The sequence below is a fragment of the Choloepus didactylus genome, chromosome 23 (genome assembly GCF_015220235.1).
Source record: "Choloepus didactylus isolate mChoDid1 chromosome 23, mChoDid1.pri, whole genome shotgun sequence".
In the NCBI taxonomy this organism is placed as follows: domain Eukaryota; kingdom Metazoa; phylum Chordata; class Mammalia; order Pilosa; family Megalonychidae; genus Choloepus; species Choloepus didactylus.
The window spans coordinates 23,859,288-23,885,470 of record NC_051329.1 but is presented as its reverse complement, the minus strand read 5'-3'; the positions used below and the strand labels follow the sequence as shown (position 1 = coordinate 23,885,470).

General features: G+C 48.8%; 1 protein-coding gene across 2 annotated transcripts; it reads right to left on the bottom strand.

Annotated features, from left to right (window-relative positions):
- Positions 1–3,632: 3,632 nt before the first annotated feature.
- ASPHD2 (aspartate beta-hydroxylase domain containing 2) lies at positions 3,633–16,965 on the bottom strand. Of its 2 annotated transcripts, none has more exons than XM_037816950.1 (4): positions 16,798–16,965; positions 11,659–12,746; positions 5,841–5,954; positions 3,633–5,668 (listed from the first exon to the last, which is right to left on the bottom strand). In XM_037816950.1, the coding sequence occupies exons 2-4, from the start codon at positions 12,536–12,538 to the stop codon at positions 5,559–5,561; spliced, it is 1,104 nt and encodes a 367-aa protein (XP_037672878.1). In that variant the 5' UTR covers positions 12,539–12,746; positions 16,798–16,965; the 3' UTR covers positions 3,633–5,558. The 2 variants fall into 2 exon arrangements, with proteins under 2 accessions (XP_037672878.1, XP_037672877.1); XM_037816949.1 differs by lacking the exon at positions 16,798–16,965 and adding an exon at positions 16,496–16,671.
- Between the last annotated feature and the right edge of the window lie 9,218 nt (positions 16,966–26,183).

The window sequence follows — 26,183 nt, the reverse complement described above, 5'->3', positions numbered from 1 at the left end:
AAAATGGTGCTGGGAGAACAGGATATCTACATCCAAAAGAATGAAAGAGGACCCCTATCTCACACCTTATACAAAAATTAACTCAAAATGGATCAGAGGCCTACATATAAAAGCCAGAACCTAGAAGAATATGTAGGGAAGCATCTTCAAGATCTTGTAGTAGGCGATGCTTTCTTAGATCTTACATCCAAAGAACAAGCTACAAAAGGAAAACTAGATAAATGGGACTTCCTCAAAACTGAATACTTTTGTGCTTCAAAGGACTTTTTCTAGTGGGTTCAGAGGCAGCCTACTCAAATGGAGAAAGTATTTGGAAACCACATATCCGATAAGAGGTTAATATGCAAGATATACAAAGAGATCCTACAACTCAATGATAAAAAGACCCAATTTGACAACCCAATTTAAAAATGGACAAAAGACATGAACAGACATTTTCCAAAAGAGAAAATATAAATGGCTAAAAAGCACATGAAAAGATATTAAACTTGACTAGCTATTAGGGACATGCAAATCAAACCACAATGAGATTTCATTTCATACCTAGTAGCATGGCCACTATTAAACAAACAGAAAACCACAAGTGTTGGAGAGGATGTGGAGAAACAGGAACACTGATTCACTTCTGGTGATAACGTAAGATGGTACAGCCGCTATGGAAAACAGTTTGGCGGTTCCTCAGGACGCTAATATTAAAACTGCCATATGATCCGGCAGTCCCGTTACTAGGTATATACCAGAAGAACTGAAAGCAGGAACGCAAATAGACATTTGCACACTGATGTCTGTAGCAGCACTGTTCAAAATTGCCAAAAGAGGGAAGCAACCCAAGCGTCCGTCAATCTATGAATGGATAAACAAAATGTGGTATATACATTTTGGAATATTATCCAGCTGGAAGAAGCAATGAAGTCCTGATGCATGCAACAACATGGATGAACCTGGAGGAAATTATGTTGAGGGAAATAAGTCAGATACAAATGGACAAATATAGTATGATGTCACTAATATAAACTAAATATAATGAGCAAACTCATGGAGTTAATATCTAGAATATAGGTTACCAGAAGATAGAATGATAGAGAAAGGAGAACTGATGCTTAATTTGTGCACAATTTTGTAATAAGTTTGACTATAAATGTTTGGAAATGGATAAAGGTGATGGTAGCACATTATCATGAGTGTAAATAACAGCGCTGAATCATGCATGTGATTGTGCTTGAAAGGGGAAGCTTAGAGTAATGTTTTTCACTAGAAGGAAAGCTAGAGAATGAAACAGAGGACCATGTAACATAGTGAACCTAGTTATGGATGAGGAAAGCGGTTAATAGTACAAATACAAGAATGTTCTTCCATGAATTAGAACAAATGTATGTCACAACTACAAGGTGTTAATAGTAGGGTGGCCTATGGGGAAAAATGCATCTAATGCAAACTATGGACTATAGCTCACAGCAGTATCTTAAGTATCAGTTGTAACAAAGGTACCACACCAATGCTAAGTGTCAATAACGGGGTGGGGAGGGGTGTAAGAAATACGGGGCTTTTCTTTTTGGAGCCTGAAAATGTTCTAAAATTGATTGTGGCGATGAAAGCACAGCTCTGTGTTTATACTGACAGCCTCTGATTGTACACTTTGGATGGGTTGTAGTGTGTGTGAATAAAATTGTGCTGAAAAAAAAGCAGGGGTGGAGTGTCTCCTCTTCACCCAGAACTTGATAGACTATGATCTTATTTAAACCTCATTTTAAGCCTATGGAAGTAAGCATTAGGCCCATTTTAGAGTAGATTAGGAATTCTTGGTGGCAAGAAACAGAAACCTAACTTGAACTTGGCTTAACAGTCATAAAGGAGCTGACTGGCTCATGTAACTGCAAAGCCCAAAGGTCGGGCTGGCTCCAGGCGAAGGTGCACTCAGGGCCCAGATGCCCCACGTAGTGGGGGGGGGGAGCTGCTTCCCTCTGTGGGGTTCACTCTCAGGTGTCCTTTCCACTAGATCCATTGCCCCCCCCGCCCACTCCCCCCGCCCTGGTTCTCTCCCCACCACACACACCCTACCCCATAACAAGTTGCTTCTCTTTCTCAGGGGTCCCAGCAAAAGAACTTGGATCATATGCCCATCCCTGACCCAATCTCCAAGCAGCCCGGAATTTGGAAGTCTCTGCTTGGTTAGGTCTGGATCCGGTGCTGAGCCCTGGAGCTGGGGCTGGGTCAGGTCCACAAAACCACAAGGACCGACTGAGAATGGGGACGTCATGGTTTCCCAAGAGGCTAATCGGGTACGGTCTGCAGGACAGGGTTCCGAACAGCAGCCGTCCCCTAGAGACCAAGGCTAGGTGGCCTATCCAGGGGGACCCAGGGCGAGGGCCCAGACATTCATCTCGAGCTGGCTGAGTCCAAAGGCCTTGCCATTCTCAGAGCAGCGACCTTCACCCCAGCTCCACATGAGAATCACAGCAGGAAAAGAGTAAAACCAAAAACAATGATGCCCAGGCCCCACCCTGAGAACAAGGGAGGTGAGACTCTCTGGAGGTGGGGCCTGGGCATCAGTATTTCTTAATCGCTCCCGGATGACTGAACTATTGTGCGGTCAAAGTTAAGAACCAGCAGGTGAGAATTACCCTTGCCCTCTCCCTTGACTCATTACAGGGTGCTCGATGTAGGAAGTTTGGTCACTGTTATTGAAGAAGGACTCGCCTCCCAGAAAAGCTAGGTGGCTTTGGGGATGATAAGCAGGTGCCTGGGAGAATGGGTTTGGGGTCAGGAGAGCTGGGACGTGACCTTGTGCAGCTCGAGTCTGGCCTTGAGTGCACACGCATCAAGGGAGCAAGAAGCTGGCTCCGAGTCTGTCTTTTGTCTCGGAGTGGCGGGCAGGGGTTGCCCTTGTGGCCCGTTTGAAGCCAGGCCACCAGGCTGGCTCCCCCTTCTCACCTTGAGCAGCCCTTGCTGCAACAAGTCAACAACTCTAGCAGTTGCCCAGTTGGCAGAGCCGATGTGGGGAGGGTCAGGAACATCGCGGCTGGTGAGTGGCGTCCTTCCTTTCAGCCAGCTGTGGAGGTTCACCCAGGACTGCTGGACCACAGCAAGCTGGGAGCAGGCGTGCTCTGAAAACACCCCGCGGCCAGGTTGCCCTTCGCTAGCCCCCAGAGTCACCTCCCCTCTTCTAAAACAAAATGTAGCTCCTTGAGGGACATGCTTCTCCCCCCATCATAAGACACAGGCTGACGGAAGCAGCAACCAGCTCCCCTTGGCTACATCTGCTGCTGATCGAATGTATCTAGCCCTCTTTTCTTTCCCCACCTTTCCGCTTCACCTGTTTCTTTCCAACTGATTGGAAGCATGGACATGGCAGAAGGGGAAGCACCACTGCCCGGTGCCCTTTATGTGCCAGGCCCCGTGCTGGGGATTTCACAGACCTCTCTGCAGAGGAGAAACTGACACTCTGAGAGGCCAAGCCACTTGCCCAAGGTCCCATAGGAATGAACTGCAGGTGCTGGTCCCTGAATCCTTGGCCTTCCTGGAGCCAAAGTCCTGGCCAATGAAACATTTGGAGCTCCTTAACCTTCCAGAGATCTGCTCTTGTTTTCCCCTCCCCACCTCCATTGTTTTAGAAGGACATTTGGCTTCAGTTGCACCGCGCCCCACTTTGATTGCCTCGCCTGTTTCTGCGACTCACTCCCCAAACCCAGCAGCGTCAGGCTTTCAGCAGGGCTCCAGGGGACCCCTGCCTAAGTCCCGCCCTGCCTAAGTCCCGGATTCACTCCAACAGACGAGGTCACCACTTCACCCTGGTTTTCAGTGAGATCCTTTATTTATCTTCTGTTCCCCAACCATGTCACACAAGTGCAGGTAGCCAGGTACCTGCGTGGGCTGTTGGTTTTGTAAACACAGAGCAGAGAAGTCGGGATGTGTAGAAATCATGCACCTCAGTGATTCTTTAACAAGATACTGAAGGAGTAAAAATACTTCAGGTATGTTGGAGATTTCTGCCTTTTCTGGCAATCTCATCACTGACAGATATCTGTGTATACATTTTACTCAGCTGTAGACATTTTTCTTTGCACACTTGCTAGGAAGTACCTAGTACATTCAGACTGTGTTTACTTCTGATAGTTGTTCCCCATAGAAGCTGCTGGTTTCCATTAGGATAGAAACTCTGGAGTTGAACGTGTGACAAGCTGCATATTACAGACTGCTCTTTGGCTTTACAAACCTGACACCATAATACATTACTCAAAAAAGGCAATTCTAGAATGGCTGGTAGGCCTTCACACATCAGCTAACAGGAGGCTGTTTCTTGACTTAGTGCCTCAAACTGGACTCTTCCTTTGGGAAGAGAGCTGCACACCCATCCTGGAAGACCAGAAAGCTGGCAGAGAGACCCTGGGTCCTTTGGGTTCGAGGTCTTCCCAGTTTTCCCACTAACACCCACTGGCTTAGGTCGCAGTCACTCAGCCCACGCCCTGTGCAATGGCGAAGACATGGGACCAACTTTCTCGCATAGCTCCAAGTTCAGCATTTAAACATTTATGTACAGACAAATAAATGGGAAATCATAGGCAACAAAACTCCAAATCAAAACGGACACTTTGGGCAGATCTAAAGATTCCAGTTTTGCCAGGGAAAGGCTCTCCCAGGATTTCACTAGATGAGTGATGTCTTATTCCACCACAGCTCCTATCCACCAACCTGGCGGTCTTACTGTCCATCACCATTGACTCCAAACACCTAAATCTGGGAATTTTCCAAGCCCAGTCTGGCAGTAGGGCTTCTGTAGGCAGTGAGGTAAATGAATCAGACCTTCCGAGGCTGCTCTGTGGGAGCCCAAATCGGCTCTCAAGGACACCAGCCTCAGCTCTGCAGGAAAGCTATGTTTTACAAAAAAAGCCTCCAGTACCACCAGTCAAAACGCACTTTGCCATCATGGCCCTGACAAGAGTTTGGGGTGAGCTGAGCGATGGTGACGGTTTCCCCAGGCCCGGACGCCGTGCCCGGCCCTTGACCAAGGGCAGCCTCTCCACCCTGCTGCTGGAGCCAGCAGAGTGTGGGGACTGCAGATGCCTCCCCTGCCCTGGGGCCACCGAAGGGTCCCCTGTGTGACTGTGATAGCCGCAGAGGCCAGCTCTCTGGTTTGCAGCTTTTTGTTTTCTTTTAAGATGACCACAAGAAGTTTTACATAATTACATTCAGACAAACAACCAGTTGGTTACTCTATTTCGAAGCACTGAAAAACAAAGTAGCAACATAACAGACTATAGGGCACCAGGTCTCTAGTCACAGAGTCAAAGGAATGTGCTATTATGCCAGAAAAAAATCTCCGAAGCAAATGATTGCAAGGAAAATAAAAAAAATCTAAGGAAATACAAGCTGAGAAGTTTCCATTTACAGTAACCAAAGCAAAGAGGGACCCAACATGATATGAAAACCCCAAATGAGAGCTTTCCGTTGGGACGAGTTTCTGAAGATGGAATTATAACACAGGCAGGGGCTCAACTGTACCACCGTCTGCCCACGCTGGGCCTCGGCCCCTCTCACCAGCTCCGGCCCCTGGAATGTTCTCATCGTCCCGGAGCAAAGATGAAATCCAGGGCCTGCCGTTCGGCCGCTGCGACGTTTGGATGCCACAAATCCACCATGAAAACCACCCGGGGGCCATCCTCCGGTGAACCTGTGGTGCGGGCAAGAGAGAACAGATGCAGACTGCCCCGGGGCCTGGGAGCCACGCGAGGCTGGACCCCACATGGGCAGCCTGGGGGTGAGGGCACAGGTCCCCCGTGACAGCAACGCGAGCGTGGCCCTGAGAGGCTGGGGTGGAAGTGGATGGGCAGGCTGGCACTCACCTTCATGGAACGCAGTGTGCAGGAAGGAGTCGTCAAAGAGGAGGCAGCGCCCTTCCGCCCAACACTGTGGCTCTCCCCCAACTACCAGTTCACAGCTGCTTGGAGTTTTCAGACCTTTGGGGAAAAGAGAGAGAGAGAGAGAAGAGAGTGAACGAGGGAAGGATTCAGGGATGGCCAGAAGTCAGGGAGTGTGATCTGCTTGGGTGAGAGCTTTCAAATTCCAAACCACCCAGGCTCTGCCTCCCTCCTCGAGTCCTCTGTGGGGTGGGGGACATACAGGCCATGCAGCCAGCTCCACACTACAGTTGTTGGCAAAAAGAGAACATCCATCGGCTTAATCTGCTCTGGGTCACAAATTCCTTTGGGGATCTGATGAAAGCCACAGAGCACGGCTTGCATCATACACTCAAGTCTCCTAAAATCCAACCATGGGATCCCCAGAAACTAAGGGAGGGCAGGTTCAGAACCCGGCCCTGCCCGATCATTGTGTTGACTATAGCCCAGCTTCTAGGGCCATTCTAGTTGAGAGTAAATAGGCAACATCTCCCCCAGTGTGCTCCTCTTTGAGTTCCAATCTTTAAATCCATTTTGAAGCCCAAGGATGATATGTTTTTAGTCTAAGTCTAAGAAACTAGTGGACGCCCCTAAGGAAAGGCCTACAATCAGACTGATGCCTCCCTAAGGAGCAACATCTAGAAGGGCAAGTGCTGAGCTCCCAAGCCTGGGCGACGTAACCCAGGAAAGGGGGCCTGACCAAAGCACTGCCGGGAGTGGCCCTTCACCTCCCCGACTCTCATCCGAGGCTCTGAAGAAACGCTTGGCCTCTGGCATGACTTGGACATCCACAGATGAAAGCATCTCCTCAGTCATCTTGTAATTTCAGAAAGGGACTAGTTAGCCCAGCAGCTCTCAGGAAGGACTGGCCCAGGAGAAGATGGGGGGGGAGGAGCTGGGGCAGTGGATTTCTCATCTCATGCCTTCAGTGACTCACTGTGACAACCACAACCCAGAGTGAGTCAGCACCCCCCCCCAACTTAATGTTCCTCATGACAAAAACGAAGCATCTGTCTCTCTAAAAGCTGGAATATCTGAATGCATTCCTTGAACCCAAAATGGGTCGCTCCCGGAAGCATATATGGAGTAATAATTCAGACAAAGAGGCCACATGGAGCAGGGGGAAGAACAGAGGACTTTGGGGCTGATGACTAGCTTTGACCCTTACATGCTGTGTGACCTTGGGCAAATCACTCACCCTCTCTGAGCTCCCAGCCTCCTTGTCCATAAAAAGGGTCATAATCAGATTTACCTTCCAGAGCTGCTATGCGATCAAGAACAATAGATACCAATAACCAAAGACTGACTCTGGCAGGTTTTATGCTAAATGAACACTTTCTAGACCTCACTTCACCCACTTTCCAGATGGAGAAGGGGCGATTGACAGAAGTTACGTGATCTGCCAGGAACTACTATTTATATTCAGTTCCTGCTGGAGCTGAGATTTGAACCCGAGTCTGTCTGATGCCAAAGAACAGGCTCTTAAAAAAACCAGAACAATATGATACACATGCTAGTTACTCTATCAGTAGCAGTGGTCTTGGAGAGATGGTTGATTTCCTCATGGTTAACAGATTTCAAGCATCAATAGCACATTTCACTAAGTAAGCTGAGACTGTCCAGCCTGATTCTGAAACCACGATTTCCTGTCACTGTTAACAGCTGCTGGGGGGAGTCGGGGTTAGAAAGGAGCTCAGTCTGCCACCCACTAGTGGGATAGAGTGGGCCCCACAAGCCACATTTCCTTTTCCTATGTGCCCTTGCTGGTTGATTCAGGCAGAGAAAGCCCTTAGGAACGGGCAGTTCTCTGCAGGGACGGTCCCACCCCAGGGTTTCAGAAAGAAGCTCCCTCTTCTTGAGGCCACTAAGTGACTCATTACCACTCACTGTGGTACAACAGAAAAATGGCTCTGCTGGCTGGCCCCTGCCTCTCCCTTCATCCTACTCCAGGCTTTCCCTGGCACAGCCAAGCTGCCTATTGCCCACAGGCGGGCTTAATTGGTGGAAACGATCGATACTTTCCCAAACAGAGCATTCGGGAGGCTCTTGGGGATAACGACAAGCCCCAGCATGGCCTTGGACATTTCCTGTATTCCCAGGCCCCTTTTGGCTTAGGGGCTTACTGTGTTGTCTCCACCATCTGCTGGAAGAGACAGGAAAAAGGGTGGGGAAAGGTCCACCAGCAGCCCCCACTTTAGGAGGCTGGCAGGTGGCACTCGGGGTGGGGGGGGTGCGAGGCAAACACGAGCTGATCTGCTGGTACCACCTAGCTAGACTGCCCAGAAATTCGATGACATGCATGAAAGGAAAAGGGAGTTGAATTAGCTAGAATCTGCTGGACACACTTGTGCACCTTCCTCTACCCTTTCCTGAAGGTGGGCGGTTTGCATGGGTACCTATCCCCCAGTAGACCTCTGGCTGCTGAGCTTTAGGTGCATACAAGCTCGTCTGCAGGAGGTTTGTGACAAGGGGGTTGGAACATTCTGGCTTGTATGCAATATGGGGTGAGCGGTGGGCCTGGAGCTGACTGCGGGGTTTGGCATGGGAGTTGGGACCAGGAGATGCCATCTTGGAAGCTCACAGGGTCAAACACATGGACTGAGTAAATGAAGCAGCAATGGCTGGTTTCAGTCAGCCAGAGCAACAATTCCATCGATCACAAATCAGAAGGAGGGCAGAGAGAGGGGAGAGGGCTGGAACTGTGAGAGGGTGGTTCTGGAACTGCAGGTGCCGTTCTGCCTTCGGCCAGGTAACTGGCAGAGGTGTGGCCGCCAGGTAATTACCAGGTATCCTCATTCTCTGGACTCCCTCTCCTGTCAACACACAAGGCCACGTGGCTCCAACACACCACTTTTGCCTCCTTCCTGGGTGGATATCAATGGGTGCAAAACAGTGTGAAGAAGAAAATGCTGAGAAAACCCAACATGGGGCTCGCCTCGGCCACGGGGAATGAGCCCCACCCCAGCGGGGCAGCTTCCTGGAAGGTTTCCGGCTGTCCTCGGGAACACTGGCGACCCACTTTTTCTGGCAGCGAGTACCCAGCTGGCCGGAAGGGGAGGACAGGCCAGGTTCACCTCTGTACTGGTGGGGACGTGACATGCATTTGTCCGAACCCGCAGAGCTGCCCAACACAGAGGGTGAGCCTTGATGTAAACAAATAACAAAGCAATATTGGTTCATCAGTTATCACAAATGTACCACAGTAATGCAAGGCATTAATAATAGGGTGGAATATGGGAACTTTGTATTTTGGGCATGATTTTTCCTGTAAACCTACACCTTCGCTAATAAAAAATATAATTAAAAATGCTAGGGGACTGGGAGGGAGGGGAAACATGGGAACTGATTATCTGCTCAATTTTCTCTAAGCCTAAAACTCCCCTAAAAAATAAAGTCTATTTTTTTTTTAATGGCAAAAGAAAAGGACACACATGGGCATGTCTGACACACACACACACTCACACATATACTCTACAGGTGCACAAGACATTAATACACAGGAGGCAAACGCTAGGTTTTCTTGCCACCAACCCTTCCTACTCAACGCACCCACGTGGAACTCTACCCCGTCGATCCTCAGATGCCCTGCCCTATGTGTCATTCCTAAGCCTTAGAAAAACACATAAAGGGAGCTCTTTAAAAAGAGAAGCACTGCTCCCTATCGCCCACAGCCTCAATCCCTAAGCCCAGCTGGCATCCGAGGCCCTCTGTGTTTCAGACCCCGCATCTCTCCCCCGTGGGAACCTCCTCCTGCAGCCAGACGGGCCTCCAAGCAGACCTAGACTGGGCTCCCTCAGCCCCAGGGGTCCCATCTTCCCTTCAGGGTCACAACCACCCCACTTCCCCAGAGCACCCCCTCCGCAGCCTGCACTTCCTCTGAACTCGGCGCCCTGGTGCCCTGTGCAGCGTTTTTTGTTATCGTGGTCGTTATCCCATCACTCAGGTCACTAAGAGCCTTCTACCTGTAGGCACGCTACACACGCTGCTTCTAATCCTCAAACTGCCCTAGAGGTAGGTACCATCATCTGCAGTTGAGCCCAGTGTAGAGAGGAGAAAATGGAGGCTCAGAGAGTTCCGAGGGCCTGCCCAAGGGCACTCAGTAAATGGGGCAAAGCCGGGATTTGAGCCGAGGTCTGTCTGCTTCCAAAGCCTGTTCATTTTCCCGCTTCCTGAGGGCAGAGACCAGGACTGATGGAAGGGTTTGCATGCTGTGTTCTTGATCACAACGGCTGCCAGCTACCATTTATTGCATGCTTGTCATGGGCCAGGTGCTGTGCCAACCTCGGCAAGCCCGTGAGGGAAGTATCATAGTCCCATTTTACAGATGAGAAACGGAGGCAAAGATGGGCTCCGTCCCTTGTCCAAAGTCTCACGGCTGCCCACACACTGGGGCCACCACCTCCAGAGCCTCTAGTCAGCCCTGATCTGCCTTTACTCTTAAAACACCCACCATGTCAATTGCTCTAATCCAGCGGTTTCCTTTTTATTTTAAAGCAGTGAGCAGTGGAACCCTCTGCCCAAACCACCATCTTCCTCGGTGGAAGATGGAAAACATCTTCCACTGATAGAAAACACTTCCAGGCCCCTAGAACTCAAAATCTCCCCCTCCCCACATGCACACAGAAGTGGGAAAGGCCCAGCTGTTTGGGGTGAGGAGGGGCTGGGGGGCCTGCAGCCTCCAGGTCCGGCTCCCCCAAGGCACCCCGGAGGCTCCTCTTGCAGAACATAATCGTGAACCCTAGCTCCAACTTACAGATGTGACTCGTTCTGCTTTTCCTTCCTCCATGCTGAAGCAGAGACAGCTTTGCAAACCTCCAAAAAGTTTGGCATGCTAACTGGGATGCCATTGCCCCAGTAACCAACCTTTTATCAGGATTCACCAGGAATGCGGCTTTCTGAAGAATCAATATCCCTATTTACCGAGTTGTTTTTAAGCTTCCCTTTATTAGGTGCTTTCTCTATATCAGGTAGTAGGTAGATAAACGCTTTACAACATACATTATCTTATAGGATCCTCAAAATCGTTCTACAGAGGATGATCTTTTTACCACCATTTTCCAGACGAGGATAGTGTGGCTCAGAGAGGTGAAGTGACTTGCCCAAGGACACACAGCTAGCTCCTAGTGGGGCAAGCTGACTCCAGACCCTGTTCTCAAAACCACTGCCAGACTCGCAATACGCATATTACCGATTTTCCTGGAATCTGAATAAAATAAACTTAACACCAAGCATCATTTCATCCTTGATGATTTAGCGGCACTTAAGTTAATCTTTTACAGTCTCGGGAGTGTCATTATGAACCTCTGCAATCATTACAAAATTCTTTGGCTCTGGAGCTGCACTGTCCACCATGGTGGTCACTAGCCACAAGTAGCTACTTCAATTTAAATTAAATAAAATGTAAACATCCAGCTGGGCAGCGGCACCAGCCACCTTTCAAGCCCTCGATGGCTACGTGTGCCTAATGGCTACCATCTTGGGCAATGCACATACAGAACATTTCTAGTGTCACAGAAAGTTCTTCCAGAGCTTCTGCCAGAAACTGCAATGGGTTTATACTGGTCACAAATTTCTATTTTGACTCAATTGCCCCTGTCAACATCGTTTACGTGCCATTCACCGATTTCTGATAAAGGTACAGTGACGACTGTGCAAAGGCCCAATCCCGGCTCTCTGAGCTTCTGTGCTATTTAGGTTCCCATAAATCAAAGTGGCCCGTACTTACATGTGTGCACGCCCGGAGCCCCCATCCCTGCAAACCTACCTAAATGGCATCGTATACGGATGTTGGTGGGCCCGTAGTGCTCCGTTATCACAGTCCCCGGACTCAGCACTGAGATGCACGCGTTCCCAAAAACATTGTTCCCAATACAGGTCCGAAGGCTTCCGAGCAAGCGGTAAGTCCGTGGGCACTTTCTGCAGTTCCTGGGGACGCAAACCCCCTGGTTGACCAAGTAAAAGGTGAACCACTCCCCGCTGGGGGTGCTGTTCATTTTCCAACCTTGCGGGAGGCTGCAGTTTGAGAAGGCCTTGTAGAGGGTCTCAAACTCGCACAGGACAGTCTGGTAGTTGCGTTCCAGCAGTTCCACGTCGTGCTTCTGGGCGTCCCGGGAGAAGTAGGGCGTGGTGGGGAGGTCAGGCAGGAAGAAGACCTCGGGCTTCTGGATGGAGGGCCGGCTGCTGAGGTAGCGCCCCTGCTCGCGGATGCCCTTGTGGATGCGGCCCATGCCCGACCAGGAGTAACGCTTGGCGTACTCCTGCAGGTTGTGGTAGAGCTTCTGGTTGAGCCCCTCGTTGTGGGAGCAGCGCACGCACTCGGGCGACTGGCAGTGCACGTACCCGTTCTGCAGCCCGCTGGCATCCGCGCCCTGCATGAGGGCGTTGACGGAGACATAGGGCCGGGGCTGCTCCCGGCCCACGTGGTAGCAGTACCACACGAACAGGACCAGCAGGCCGGCCACGGTCACGATGGCGGTGGCGTCGCAGTCCCGCACGGACTGGATGCCGGTGGCGACGCGGTCCCGCAGGCCGTCCAGCGACCAGCTCCAGGCCACCAGCCACTCGAGCGCCATCTCGGGGGAGTTGCTGTTGGGGGCTTGAGTCCGGCAGTCAGTCCTCTGGGGCCCCAAGGGCACCCACACCATGCAGGTTAGCAGGCGGGGGGAGGCATGGCCACGGCTGGGCCTCGGACCTGGCCACGGGCAGCACTGACAGATGACCAGGTAGTCCGTGCCCACCACTCAACTCCTGGCAAAAGTCACTGTGGGGCAGGGCAGAGGGAGCTGGTTTATGTCACATTAGCTAGCGCAGTTGGTCATGGCACAATGATTTTTTTTTTTAAGGGGTCCAAACCTGGGGTGAAAAAAAAATCAGCATAAATTTTACACGTGCGAAATATAAACTCCCAGGTACTCAGTAAGGTCCTTGTTAGTAGGGAGCACACCTTTCAAGCTCGTGTGTCTGTCCTTCTTTTACCATCACCCTCCATTCTTCAAAAGGTCAGGAGTGTTTAACCTGCATCATGTACTGTTTGATAACTACAGCAGCCCATCTACTTTGTCTCTACCCTAGGAGGTGCTATTATCCCCGTTTTACAGATGAGGAAACTGAGGCTCAGAAAGGCCATATAACTCACCCAAGTTCACTCAGCCCAGGCAGGGACCCAAACCCCAACTGACTTCCAAGCCTGTGTCTATCCATTCTACTTTACTGTCTCATAGCAGGTATTTAGTAACTGCCAGTTCTCCTTAAATCGCTGTGCCTCTTATTAAAGCGACATCTGGATTCAAAAGCATCTTTAAAACAGCAAAGGAAACTGTATGCATGTATATGTGGGGGTGAATCGGGGCTATGGGAAGTCTGCTTTCTGCACGACTTTTCTGTAAACCTACAGTTGCTCTACAAAACAAATGTAAAGAAAAATTGCAAAGGGACTTTAAAAAATCATAAACTGCATGTTCTGCCTTTTCCGTTCTCTTTTCATAGCACTTCATCATTCTTCCTTAGCCTTCCTTGCCCTGCTGGCATGGGTTGGGCTTACAACAAGTTGCGGAAAACGTAGCGGGCTCTCTAGGGTCATGTCAGTGGCTGACAGGGGACATCTGCTTCTGCTTGGAGCTTACCTACTGCCTTGCCCATGGGGCTATGAAAGTGCAGCGAGGGGGCAGAACAGAAGTAAAGCCCTTGTGGGCCTCCAGCTCAGTTCCCCACCAGCGAGAGCTCTGTAGCCATGGTCTCCAAATTAGACAGTGTCCAGTACCCTGACTCCTGACTATCCCGATAACCTACAAATATGAACAGAGCCCAAGTGTCAAGTTGCTTAAGTCAATAAAACCCCATCCCGTTCCTCTGTGCTGAGACCTTCTGTCCATCCTGCTTTTTTCTCATCTGATGAGAACAGCCAGGTCTATGTTGTGATATGAGTGTAATCCATTCCCTCATCTCAAGAAGTGCGATCGTTCAGAAAATCCGTTTTGTCCTATACTTCCTCTCTTTCGGGAATATAAGAGAGCCACTAAAAAAAAAAAATGGGAAAGGAATCTCTTCCTCTTTCCCCGGGGACTGAACTCAGCTGGAACATTCTGGCAGCATAGAAATGAGTTAAGAGCCCAAACTGGACATGAGCCAGACTGAAGATTAATCCCACTTCAGCTCTCTAAGTCTCAGTTTCCTCATCTATAAAATGGGGTCACCACTCCTCTCCCTGGATGAAGATGAAATGACAACGGACTGTCAAGCACTGGGGGTCATGTCAGAGCTTGGGCTCGGCTGGGTGCTGCCGGCTACCATGACGCCCCCTCTTGACTAGCCAGGAAACCAAAGTTGGAGTTTGGGGGGAAACGTCATCCCCAGACTGAGAATCCCAACAGCTAAAGGTAAAGCCCGGACTGGACAATCTAGATGCAAAGGATTTTTTTTTTTTTTTTTTTGGTACCCAGACTTGCTAAATAGAACTGGTAGTTGTATTAGCTCATTAACTGCTGACTTGCTTCTCTCAAGTGGAGGTTGGATAAAGACCCACTTGGCTAGGATATTTGGTAACTCAAAACAACACATGCTGAATATTCATGAACATTTCTTACGTTTCTAGGAAAAAACACAAGAGTGGGGAGGTTAGAAAAAAGCTAACATAATTCTCACGCATACTCAAGTTCTCGGATTTAGGGGGAGAGGGAAAGGCTCTCCTGCAAACGGAGGGCTCCTCCTGTGGCCCTGACTCCCTCCTAGTCACACCACACACCGGCAGCTGTCTGCTCTTCAGGAAAAGGGAAGAAAGTGGGATGAAAGGTGTTTTGTTTGCAAGCCATCTCCAACCCAGAAGCTTAAGATTCCTGAAATTCAGTGTGAACCCATCATCCCCGTGACAACAAGCATGTGTACTAAAAGGATTTCCCCCATCACTGAGCTAAAGCCCTAACTGGAACTTAGAAACGCCTCTCTCAGGAGGGAAGGTTTATCTTACACGTTCTGAGAGTGAGATGGTGATAATTTAACAAGCACCTGCTAAGTGTGAGCTCCCATCAAGCAGCTAATCACTCAAGTTTAAGTCAAAATGCAGACCCAGAAAACAGGGCAGAACACAGAGTCCACTGGGTATCCCTGCCGCCCCAAAGCCAGCCCCAAGCTCTCCCCAAGGCTGAACTGTAAACGAAAGGCAGTCAAAGGTCTCTATGCCTTGAACCCCAGCTTCAGCCCCTCCACACAAGATCAGAAGCAGCATTTAGCGCTGAAGTTAGATCTTTCCAAACCTGTCACTTTTTGCCAAAACATGCTGGCAGGCCTCAGAGACCGGAAGCAGATTTACAAGTTCAAGGCTGAACTGTGACAAAAGAAACCCTTCTATTTGTAGGATAACTGACAGTTTATTAAGTCCTGGCGCAGACGTTTGACCCTCACAGCCACCCAATGACAACCTTCCCTGCCCCCACTACGGGGAGGGCATGGATTTTCTCCCCCCACAGCTCCTAAATCACCACAGTAACTTGCAGCTTCCTGCACACATCTGTTCGTTTTTATCCGTTTCACTTCTGTCTCAGTAGGGGAGGGGACATTTCGTGGCAGCTCTGCACTTAATAATATGCAACCCCAGATCTAAAGGTCAGTCTGCTCCAGGAAATAGGGTCCAGATTGATGGTCCATCAGCACACATGTCCATTCCGTACACATGTCCAATCAAATATAACTTCTGACACAATGAACACCTGGCAGATAATCTTAAGGCTCTGCCCCGGGTTAACCCAGCCAAGATTACCAGTGCAAAGAGGCTGCCCAGTGCTCAAGAGCCTCTGGTCACTCTCAGGGTGAGGCCAGGGCACCCTAGACCCCACTCCCCACCCCCCAATCCCGCCAAGGAGCAGGACAGCACTGGGCAAGAAGGTGGGTGATACATCCTCCACCTGGGAGCCAGAGAGCTGCTACTGTGGCCCAGAATCCACGGGAGACCTTCCCTCCTCACTCTTCTTGGTCAGCTTTTCAATGCCCACCCATCCTGGGGAATGGGAAAGAGCCGAGGGCAGAGGATGGGTTAACACAGATGGTGACCACCAGAAGGTCGTGGGAGGAGGGGGCTGGGACGCTGGAGAGGTTAAGTATTGACAGGGAAAGTGGGCTAGACATGGGGGGAGGAGGTTCGTGGCGCATGATAACTCGTGGGACGGGAAATATGGGTAGTGGGTGATGCTGGGGGAGGGGAAGCGAGGAAAGGGGCCGAGGAGGAGAGTCACGGGGGAAGGAGGGTGATGGGGAGACGTTACCTCGTGTGCCAGGGGAGGGAACAGCAATGGGGCAAGGGGGAGGTGGAGGCCGGGGTTTAAGGTGAAGGGGGATGCCCGGCCGGGGTCGCGAACACAGCGGAGGCGGCGGCGCTCAGCATGTAGCAAGCGCTCGGCGGCGCGGCCCCTTCGGTCCGGCCGGGATGCGGGGCGCAGGAAGGCGCAGGCGGGCGCAGGCTTCCCGGAGCATCCTCGGCGCCGCCGCCGGGTGGGGAGATCCACGGGCCTGCAGCCGCCCGGCCCCTCCTCCTCCTCGCTTGCCCGGGTCGGCCCAGCCCGGCCCGGCCCGGCCGCCCTCCCTGCCCAGAAGACCCCCGGAACGCCGCTTACCTGCGCCTCGGCGCGCGGACGGCGGGGGCGGCGGCGCTGGGGCCCGGGCGACACCGCCACCCGAGGGCGCGGACGCCTGCACGCCCCCGGCCCGCGCCGCGGAGCCACGGCCCCGCCGCTGCCTGGCCCACGCGGCGGGAGCCGGAGCCCGAGCCCGAGGCGAGCGGGTGCCCCAGCCGGTGCCGACGCCGCGCTGCGCTCCGCGGGGCCGCCAGGACCACAACTCCCACAATGCCGCGCGCGGCCGGGCGCGGGGAGGGGGCGCGGGCGGGGCGGGGGACGCCCCTCCCCCCACTCCGTACCTGCACTCGGCGGGCGGGAGGCGACCCGGGGCCGGGGGTGCGCTGCGCGCCCGGGAGCTGGCACCGGAGGGTGGGTGGCCCTGGGCACCAAGACGCGCCGCCGCCCAGTGCGAGGGTGCGCGCAGGCGGCGTTCATTAATTCACTAAGCCCGGCGCTCGTTAATTCATCCACCCATTCGTTTCTGCCCGAGTCTCTCCGTGTTCTCCCTCCCCCTCGCTCCTTCCCTCTTTCTCTTCCTCCTACGTGTCCGCCCTTGCATTCTTTCACTTTCCCTCTCTCTTCCCTCACTTCCTCCCTCCCCGGCACGCTTCCTTCCTCTATATATTGATCCAGTATATACTGAGGAAGGCCTTCCAGGCAGTCGGGATGAAACCGCAAATCCAACGGCATCCTTAGGCTCATTCATTCAATACAAACGATTCTTGGGCCACCCCTCTGGGCCTGGGCCTGTGCTCTGTGCTGAGCAGGCCGCGGGAACAGTTCCCGGGTGGCCCTGCCCTCAGGAAGTTGCATTCCAGCCGGGAGTTGACACCCAATGTCCAAATAACCACAATTACCCTCCCGGCAGAAAGCCATAGAGAAAATACAGGACAGGATGCACGTTTGCAATAGGGGAACCTGTGTAAGTAGCGATGAAGCCCCCCGCTGAGGAAGTGACGTTTTGAGCTAAGGCCTGTGGAGACAAACAAACTGGTCATAGTAAGTGTTAGGTGCTCCAGGGGAGCTATGCATGGCTGGGTTCTGAAGTATGGAGTGGGATGGCCTGCCCAGAATCCACCTGTCCCTGTCCCAGAATCCACCTCTCATCCCTGTTCCAGAATCTGCCTCACGCCAGACCTAGAACCCCCTACTTCAGTGGCCCGGGATCTGCATCTGTCTTCACTCCCCTTTTCTCAACAACAAAGAAGGAAGAACATTTATTTTTCTCTTTTGTTCTAAAAGAAACCAAAACGCATCCATTGGGAAACCATGAGACGCACCCAGATTCGCTGAAAGCATAGGTAATGAATGCAGGTCTTGATCTGGAAACATTAAATTGGAGGAATCTCTTCACTGTCACCCTGAGTGGTTGAGCCTAAGGAGAGTGGAGAGAGGGTGGGAAGGCATTTGGCCACCCACATATAGAAAGTTCCTCAAATTTAAACTTCTCCAAAGCGTTTACCCATACAGTCACAGCATCCCCCTGGCAGGGTTGGAAAAGAAAGACACTCTTCATACAGTTATAAATGTGTGTTCCGTTTCTGGACCACACCATCTGCAGTACATTATGAATTAGTGTTGTCTATAAATCCTGCAATTATCTTTGACCAGTGCAATTACATTGCACTGTGTTTGTGAGATTGTTAAGATTATTTGTTCAACGGCAGTATTAGTACAATTTTGCTACTCCTGTTTGCCATTTCTTCATCTCTTTAATTTGCTGGGAGACTCAAAAAGTGGAAATAGCCTGGGCTTCTCTCCACCTCTGGGATATCCGTGGAAGGCGAGCCCCACTGGGAAAGGGTCTCCAGACCTTCCAGCAGGGGCTCTTGGGTGAGAGCTCCAGATAAATTGTCACTGCACTAATGGAGGAGCTGAGCTGAGGACCACGTGCCTCTAAATTGCCTGCCATCAGCTTGGCTGCCAGAGATGTCCTCCTCCTCTCTCTGTCTGCTCCAGGGCAGTCATTCCTGACCCACCCTGGAGATGCACAACCTATCATTATGCCATCTCATACACTCATGGGGTCCACCCAGCTCCCTGCTTCTACTGACAGTCACCAGGGGCCCAGAGAGAAAACATGCCTTGCTCAATTGAGATCACAGCAAGGCAGTGGGGAAGTGGTAGGCCCTGGAGAAAAGGCTGAATTGGTGCACACAAGAAGTAGGTGGGGTCAATTTTGGAGTGCAGTTTGGTGGTATTTGTTGCATCCATCACCTCCACAACAAAAGTGTAAATGCTAAGAACCAATACTTTCACTAGTTGTGTTTTCATGTTATAATACTATGCTGCTGTTAAAAAGGAGGCACTAGATGTATTTGTAAGGATGTGGATAGATCTCCTAAACAATAATAGAGCAAATTATATTACCAGAATTATACTTGCAGTATGATTTCGTCTATATAACACAGATAGATACACATACACGCACACACACCACAAAACATTACTCTGCAGTTTCTGTGGGTATGTACATAAATTTATATAGAACCAGGTAAGAAAATACTAAGAGAATATGCTAGTATGTTCTCCTTTCTAAAACTTAAAATATTACGTTGTTGTAAATGTAGTGTTATCCATCAAAGAAAGTACACCAGATTCATAGCAGTGGTAACTACAGGGGAAACCAAGGAGGACCAAGAATTGGGCATGTTAGACAAAGGAGCTTCTAGCATTTTCTGCAGTGTTTTCATTTAATTTGATTTAATATTTTCGAAAGTATTTAAATGTTCCTGGAACAAAATGCAAAAAGAACAAATATGTCCTAGGGACTCTCTCTTGTCCCTCAACCACTCATCCCCCTACCTTGAGGCAACCAGTTTAACCAGTTTCTTACACAGCCTCCAGGAACATGCTATGCATTTGCAAACATACCAAAGTCTTTTCATTTTAAAAAAGGCAGCATTTGTATGTTATCTGTATTATTAGATATGGATTTTTTTTTAATAAAAGAAGCTCAAAAATTACATTTTAAAGTTACTTTTTAAGAATGAAGAATTGCTCAACACCATGCAATCTTTTGATAGAATTAATCCCATTGGCAAATTAAAGGAAAAGATCAACACAAGCATCTCAATAGGTGCAGAAAAAGCAGTTGGCAAAAATCCAACATCCCATGGTTACAACTCCTAGCAAACTAGGAATCTAAGGGACTTTTTTTTTTTTTAACTTAAAAGATATCTATCAAAAACCTACCACACTACCCCAAGTGAGGCTTATTCCAGGAATGTGAGGTTGGTTCAATATTTACAAATTAATTCTTGTAGTTTTCTTTGTTAACAGAATTGTGTGTGTGTGTGTGTTTTAAGCCTTGTGGTCATCTTGAATATGCTGCAAAGGCATTTGACAAAATTCAACACCCATTCATGATTTAAAATGCTCAGCAAACTAGGAATAGAAGGTAACTATGTCAACCTGATAAGTCCCGAGAAAGGAAGGGGAAGAAGAGAATAGGGTTAGGGAGTGGTAAATGGGGAGGCTTCAATAGTATTTGTGATATTCTATCCCTTTAAGAATAATGGAATATAACCATAGTTAATCGTACAATTATAAAAATGTTCTTTTGTGAATTGAAACAAATATACCACACTAATGCAAGGTGTTAATAATAGAGTGGGATATGAGAACCTTGTATTATAATTTTTCTGTAAACCCACAACTTCTCTAATTGAAAATAAAAATAACAGAAGCAAATAAAGCAAAATGTTAACATTCGATATAGTTGAATAGTGGGCATGTAAATGTTTGATCATTCTCTATTATTTTTGAATGTTTGAAATATTATACAGTTATAAAAAGGCAATTTCATTAGGTAAACTTAGCTTTGTTTTTGAAAGTCTGGTTTGCAAATTTCCAATATGACTTGAGCTATTCGAAGATAGGCAAGGACAGCTGTTTTAAACTGTAGTCCAACTCGAGGGTCCTTGCACCCCCTTAGGGGCAAAAAAGGAGTGGGGCTGGGGGGACAAGTGGGTGCTCAGAGTTTGTCAGTTGGCTTGCCTCCAAGAAGTCTACCCTTTATCGGTTTTATACTCGCCTTCTATATTTGGAGGAGGAGACAAGGCTCTAGAACTAAAATAAATTTGTAAACCCCTGACCTAGCCTATTCCAAATAAAAGTTGGAAAGTTTTGCTCTGGGAAATATCAGGAAAACCTGAGTCAGAAATTCTAGGGCATAAATGTGCACATCTCTCCAAATCGGTTTACCACATTGGAGGATATAGTTTGGTCATGTAACATACACAGATGAGTAATTCTATCTGTCTGGAGAGCGAGGCCATGGTTGCATGCTATAAAATGCCGAACGTGTTCCAAGAACAAACCTAAATCACCTTGAGCTGATCCAATAAAGTGCTGCGAACATCTATTTAGCATTTGAACAGATGGCAAATGTCCTGCTTACAGTGCAGACAGGTAGAGCCAGACATAAACCTGCTGCTGCTGAAGCATGGGGGAGGGCTTGTTTTTTATACGCCAAAGCAAGTGAATTAGAACTTCTTCCCCAAGCCATCACTATTTCTGCCACTGCCTTCCTTTGGGTCGCCTCACACTTTATTTGGACCACTCCAGTCATTCCACCTCCTCTGGGAGCTATGGCAAGACATGGAAGGTAGGTGTGACAGCCTCTGAGCCTCCCCAATGATGGGAAAACAGAGACTAGAAACATGGCCAGGTGCCAAGAAGGTCTTTGAATCAGCCCTCTGCATAATCTGGAATAGAACTCAACCCCTATATGAACTGTTTTTGATGGCATGCTTAATTTCCCACCTTGATCAGCCTTCCTTGGTGTTGGCAGTCCATGGCCAAAGACAGGTTTCCATTTTTGCACCCAGTCAAGGCTGATATTAAAATTATTTAACAACCCATACACTTTGGCACTGACCATCAGAATGGTGCCAGCTCTATAATGAGGCATGGCCATATGAATGCATCTGACCTACATTAGCCCCAGACTAAGTGACATAGAAATCTAACCTTCTGGAAGTTTCCGACAGCCTGCATCTGAACCCAGGAGAAGACCTTCCACCTGGAATGGAGAAGCTTCCTGCCATTCCACACCCATGTTTTTACATTCCCAACAGAGGGGAGTTGTACTGTTTGCCAACTCAGAAAAGTAAACTGAGAAGACTATTCATTTATTCCTTCATTTATTCAAATATAATTATTGAGTATATACTACATGACAAGCCCACTGGATATATAGCAGTACCCAAGTATTGCAGCCTCTGGATTAAATCCAGCATGAAGAAATGTTTAGTGACAGTTTAAAAAAAATGGCCAGCATTAGAAAATTAGGAGATGCCACATAAAATTCTGGATTTCCAGCACCTCTTGAAAAATGGCAAGATCTGGCCACAGTGGACCCACATTTCTGAAAAACAGCCAGTTGGCTAGTGTGTGGTTTGTTGCCATCCTCACCCACTCCCAATTGCTCCCCAACATCAAGAAACGACTGACAAGTGCCACCCATCGTGGCCTTTGCTGCGTGTTTGTGAAAAAATAGCTCTTTGCATCCACGACTCTGTCAAAAGCGGGAAAACAAAAGCCAGACCAAGAGAGTGGAACGATTTTTATGAGCCTTAGCCACTTCCCTTGTTTATATTATCCACCATGTTCCATAGACACTTGAGTTTTGCAGCTCCCAGAACACAGTGATGCCAAAAAACAGATTTAAAAAAAATGGATGTCTGCTTCAGGGAGTTTGCCCAAGTGAGGATTAAACTAGAGAGCCTGTAAGGATCCCCCACCCAGGACTTGGTAGCAGGCAGAGGGAAGGAAGGAACGATAAGTATAAAGGCTCATCCTCCTGAATGCCTCTTTGTTGCTCAGATGTGGCCATCTCTCTTTAGCTAAGCCAACTTGGCAGGTGAAATCACTGCCCTCCCTGCTACATGGGATCAGACACCCAGGGGAGTGAATCTCCCCAGCAACGTGGAATATGACTCCCAGGGAGGAATCTAGACCCAGCATCGTGGGATGGAGAACCTCTTCTTGTCCAAAAAGGGGATGTGAAAGGAAATGAAATAAGCTTCAGTGGCAGAGAGATTCCAAAACGAACCGAGAGGTCACTCTGGTGGGCACTCTTACGCACACTTTAGACAACCCTTTTTAGGTTCTAATTAATTGGAATAGCTAGCAGTAAATACCTGAAACTATCAAACCACAACCCAGAATGCATTAATCTTGAAGACTATTGTATAAAAAGGTAGCTTATGAGGGGTGACAATGTGATTGGGAAAGCCATATGGACCACACTCCTCTTTGTCTAGTTTATGGATGGATGAGTAGAAAAATGGGGGAAGGAAGAAAAAAAAAGGCACTAGTGTTCTTTTTTACTTTAATTGTTCTTTTTCACTTTAACTTTTATTCTTATTATTTTTGTGTGTGTAGTAATGAAAATGTCAAAAATTAACTTTGGTGATGAATGCACAACTATATAATGGTACTGTAAACAATTGAATGTATGCTTTGTATGACTGCATGGTATGTGAATATATCTCAATAAAAATGAATTAAAAAAAAAAAAAGAATAAAGGCTCAAAGCCATGACAAGCTCCATGTATTTAAGGAATAGCAAAAAGCCCACTATGGCTATGGCAGATGAGAAGGATTGCGGAGGGAGATGGTTTTGAACAAAAGGCTCAGGCTTTCCAAGCTTTGGTAGTGAGTTGGGTTTTATTCCAAGTGGCATGACACAGATTCTGCCCAACGCCACCAAAGGATCCTTAGCAAGACTTGGCCTGGGGGTACAGCAACAGCTGGAGAGAAGAGTCAAGCTCCCAGTAGGAAGAAGATGGCACACTGGTATTGGGTCATTGGTGGAAGGTTTGAGGGTACAAGGAGGTGGGCAGGGTGATGCAGTACCCCAGGACAAGCAGCAGGGGGTGCTGTCACCCCCATTGGCCTGAAGGTACAGGGAATTTGTGGTTGCCAGAACTTAGAGATAGAGATACAGTGGAAGAGTACTGTACTATGCCCTTCCCACGAGGGACCGTCAGCCTGTAGTGACCCCTTTCCTCCTGCCATCTTATCAACGGCTGGGACTCCCATTGGCTATGCCCAATATGAGGCCCAATCTGCAGTCCGTACAAGTCAGTCTTCCTGGACAGAGAGCAGGGAGAAGTGGCCAGATGGTGGACAAGGACGGGCAAAAAAGAAGATACCTAGTTAACCAACCAGGGCACAGAAAATAAAGGAAACAACATCCCTATTTGGAATAGGGTAAGACTCAGGTATGGTGTCTGCTGACAATGAATCTTATCCAACTCCTCCATTTTCAGGGTAGACAAACTCCCGGTTTCAGGAAGCCCAGGGACCAAGGGAAGGGGAAACCTAGGGATCTGGTTTGGAAAATAAACTATTCAGATGCACGTTCAGATCTGCCAAGATGGAGCAGGAGGCACCTTTGATTGGCCAGGAGTCCCTCAAGAGACGTTTCTGATCTGCTATTACTGGAATTTGCAACTCCTGTAAAAAGCGCCTGGGACATGACTCACCGAGTTGGTCTCCAAACCACTGTCTCTGTAACACACAATCCCGTCCCCCAGCTCTCCTCTCTTTTTCTGCAGCTGCAACCCGAGAGGCATTTGTTCTCCCTGGGGAGGGGCCCAGGGTCCTGGCGCTGGCATCCTTGCCTGGCCAGTGGCACACTGGAGGTAGCCAGGGTTTCCTGGATTCCAGAGAGAAGGAAGCATGCCTGAAGGGACCAGACAATGTAAATCTCGGTGGCCACATTCCTAGAGGTAGGTAGCAAGCTCAGGACCACTGGACCCAAATTGGAAGTCACCTGGACCCCTGTTACAAGCCAGGTGCACCAAGTGAATTCTGCACAGCTCCACGGAGCTAAGTCTTCTTTGCATTGCTCATTAATTAATTTGCAGCAGCTTGAAACAGATGTATTAGGGTTTCTTCTCATATTTTTCCAAGCTTCCCTTTTGCTGTCTTTTGTGCATATTTTCCCTGTGCTTATACCTGTCTAAAGTAGTAATTTATCAGCCCTGCCAGATTCTATCTAGTTGATTCGGTGGTAGAGTGGGAGGCTGGTCAGGTCATGATGTGATTGTTACAAACACAACCTACTGGTTGATCTACCTAGAATTGAAAGCCTGTGTACTGTACTCAGAGTTCCTCTGAGTCTTTAGCTGGCAAAGTCATCGTGATTTCTGTTAACCTTGGATGAACTGCTCAGAATTTATTTTTCTCTTTACAACCCCTCACTTCACTTGATGGAAGGAACAAGGAGCTTTAGACTCAGATCTAGGTTTGAGTCCCAGCTCTGCCCATTATAGGCTGCGTGGCCTTGGCTGTGTTACTTAAGCTCTCTGAGTCTCAGTTGTCCATGTTTAAAAATAGGCATAATACTAACCTCAACTTATTGTTGTGATGAGTAAATGGGATGACATGGGCAAATCACTTACATAGTTTGGCTTACAAGTGGCCAAAATATTAGTTTCCATCTGTCCCAACCTCTTTACCTACCCAGGCACACACATTTTAACCATTTGCATCAAAGCTGCTGACTTCCAATCTACAAATAAAGTTAGCATGGACATGAAGAGAATTCACGACTCTGCATTGCTTCCTTCCTCGGATCACCATTGGGCCTGTGCCATGCTTTCAGCCAGGCTGTGTCATACAAAGAGCGTGATGTTTGATGCGCCACATTGGTTTGGGAAGTTGTAGATTCAGAGCAACAAACCGGAAGTGCAGGGGGTTCATGGGTGAGAGTCATGAACTACAAGGGTATAGGAGAGAATCTGGAGATCAGGAGGGGCTGTGAAAAATGATGGAACTGTGAGAAGCCCAGGGAATGAAAACTGCAACTCTAATGAGACTGGGTGTGGGGTATTGGAGAGATTTCCCTGGCACACAATAGGCCTTTGATAAGTATTTGGAAATAAAAGAATTTGGAGGATTGAGGAGGACTGGGAGAAGGGGAAAACCAGCGGGGACCCAGAGGGATCCCCCCCCCCCGACTTTTGACATACAACAGCCCTTACCAGGCCTTTTGATCCCCTACCCTGCTCTGCTTTTACACAGTGTTTTCACCATATTGTATATTTGTTTATTTATTGTCTATCTCTTCCACTAGAATATAAACTCCACATGGGCAGGCACTTTGCCTCTTTTGTTCTCTCCTGTATCTCCAGAACCTAGAAAAGAGCTTAGCTTAGAACAGAAACTCAGAACATACATTTGAATTAATGACTGAATAAATGAGAACTATCACAAGGGAGAGCAAGAGGACAAGGATGCCTCAGAATCACCTGGGGATCTGTTAAAATGTAGATTCCCTGGTCCTGCTCCTGACTCGCTGAATCAGTGTCTTCCAGGGTTGGAACCTGAGAATCTGCATTTACTAGCTTCTCGGGTGGTTTGAATTCAGATGCTTTGAGGCCCACCCTGAGAAATGCTGGACTTGTCTTACAGAAACTGATGAATTCGCTCCATGAAGCCTGCCTGCTGGAAATGCACTTTTCCTCTACCCTTGTCTCGGAATCACTTTGCAACAACCAAGCCCTCAATTTAATAGCTCTTCCCATCTTTATATATTGCCTTGGTAAAGCCCAACCAGAATAACTTGAAGAAAAGCAAGACAGAACTTTCTCCAAACTGCTTCATCCAACAATAATGTTCCAGGGCTCCCCAAACACTCCTTCCTGAATGTTCTACTTGCTTGCACACT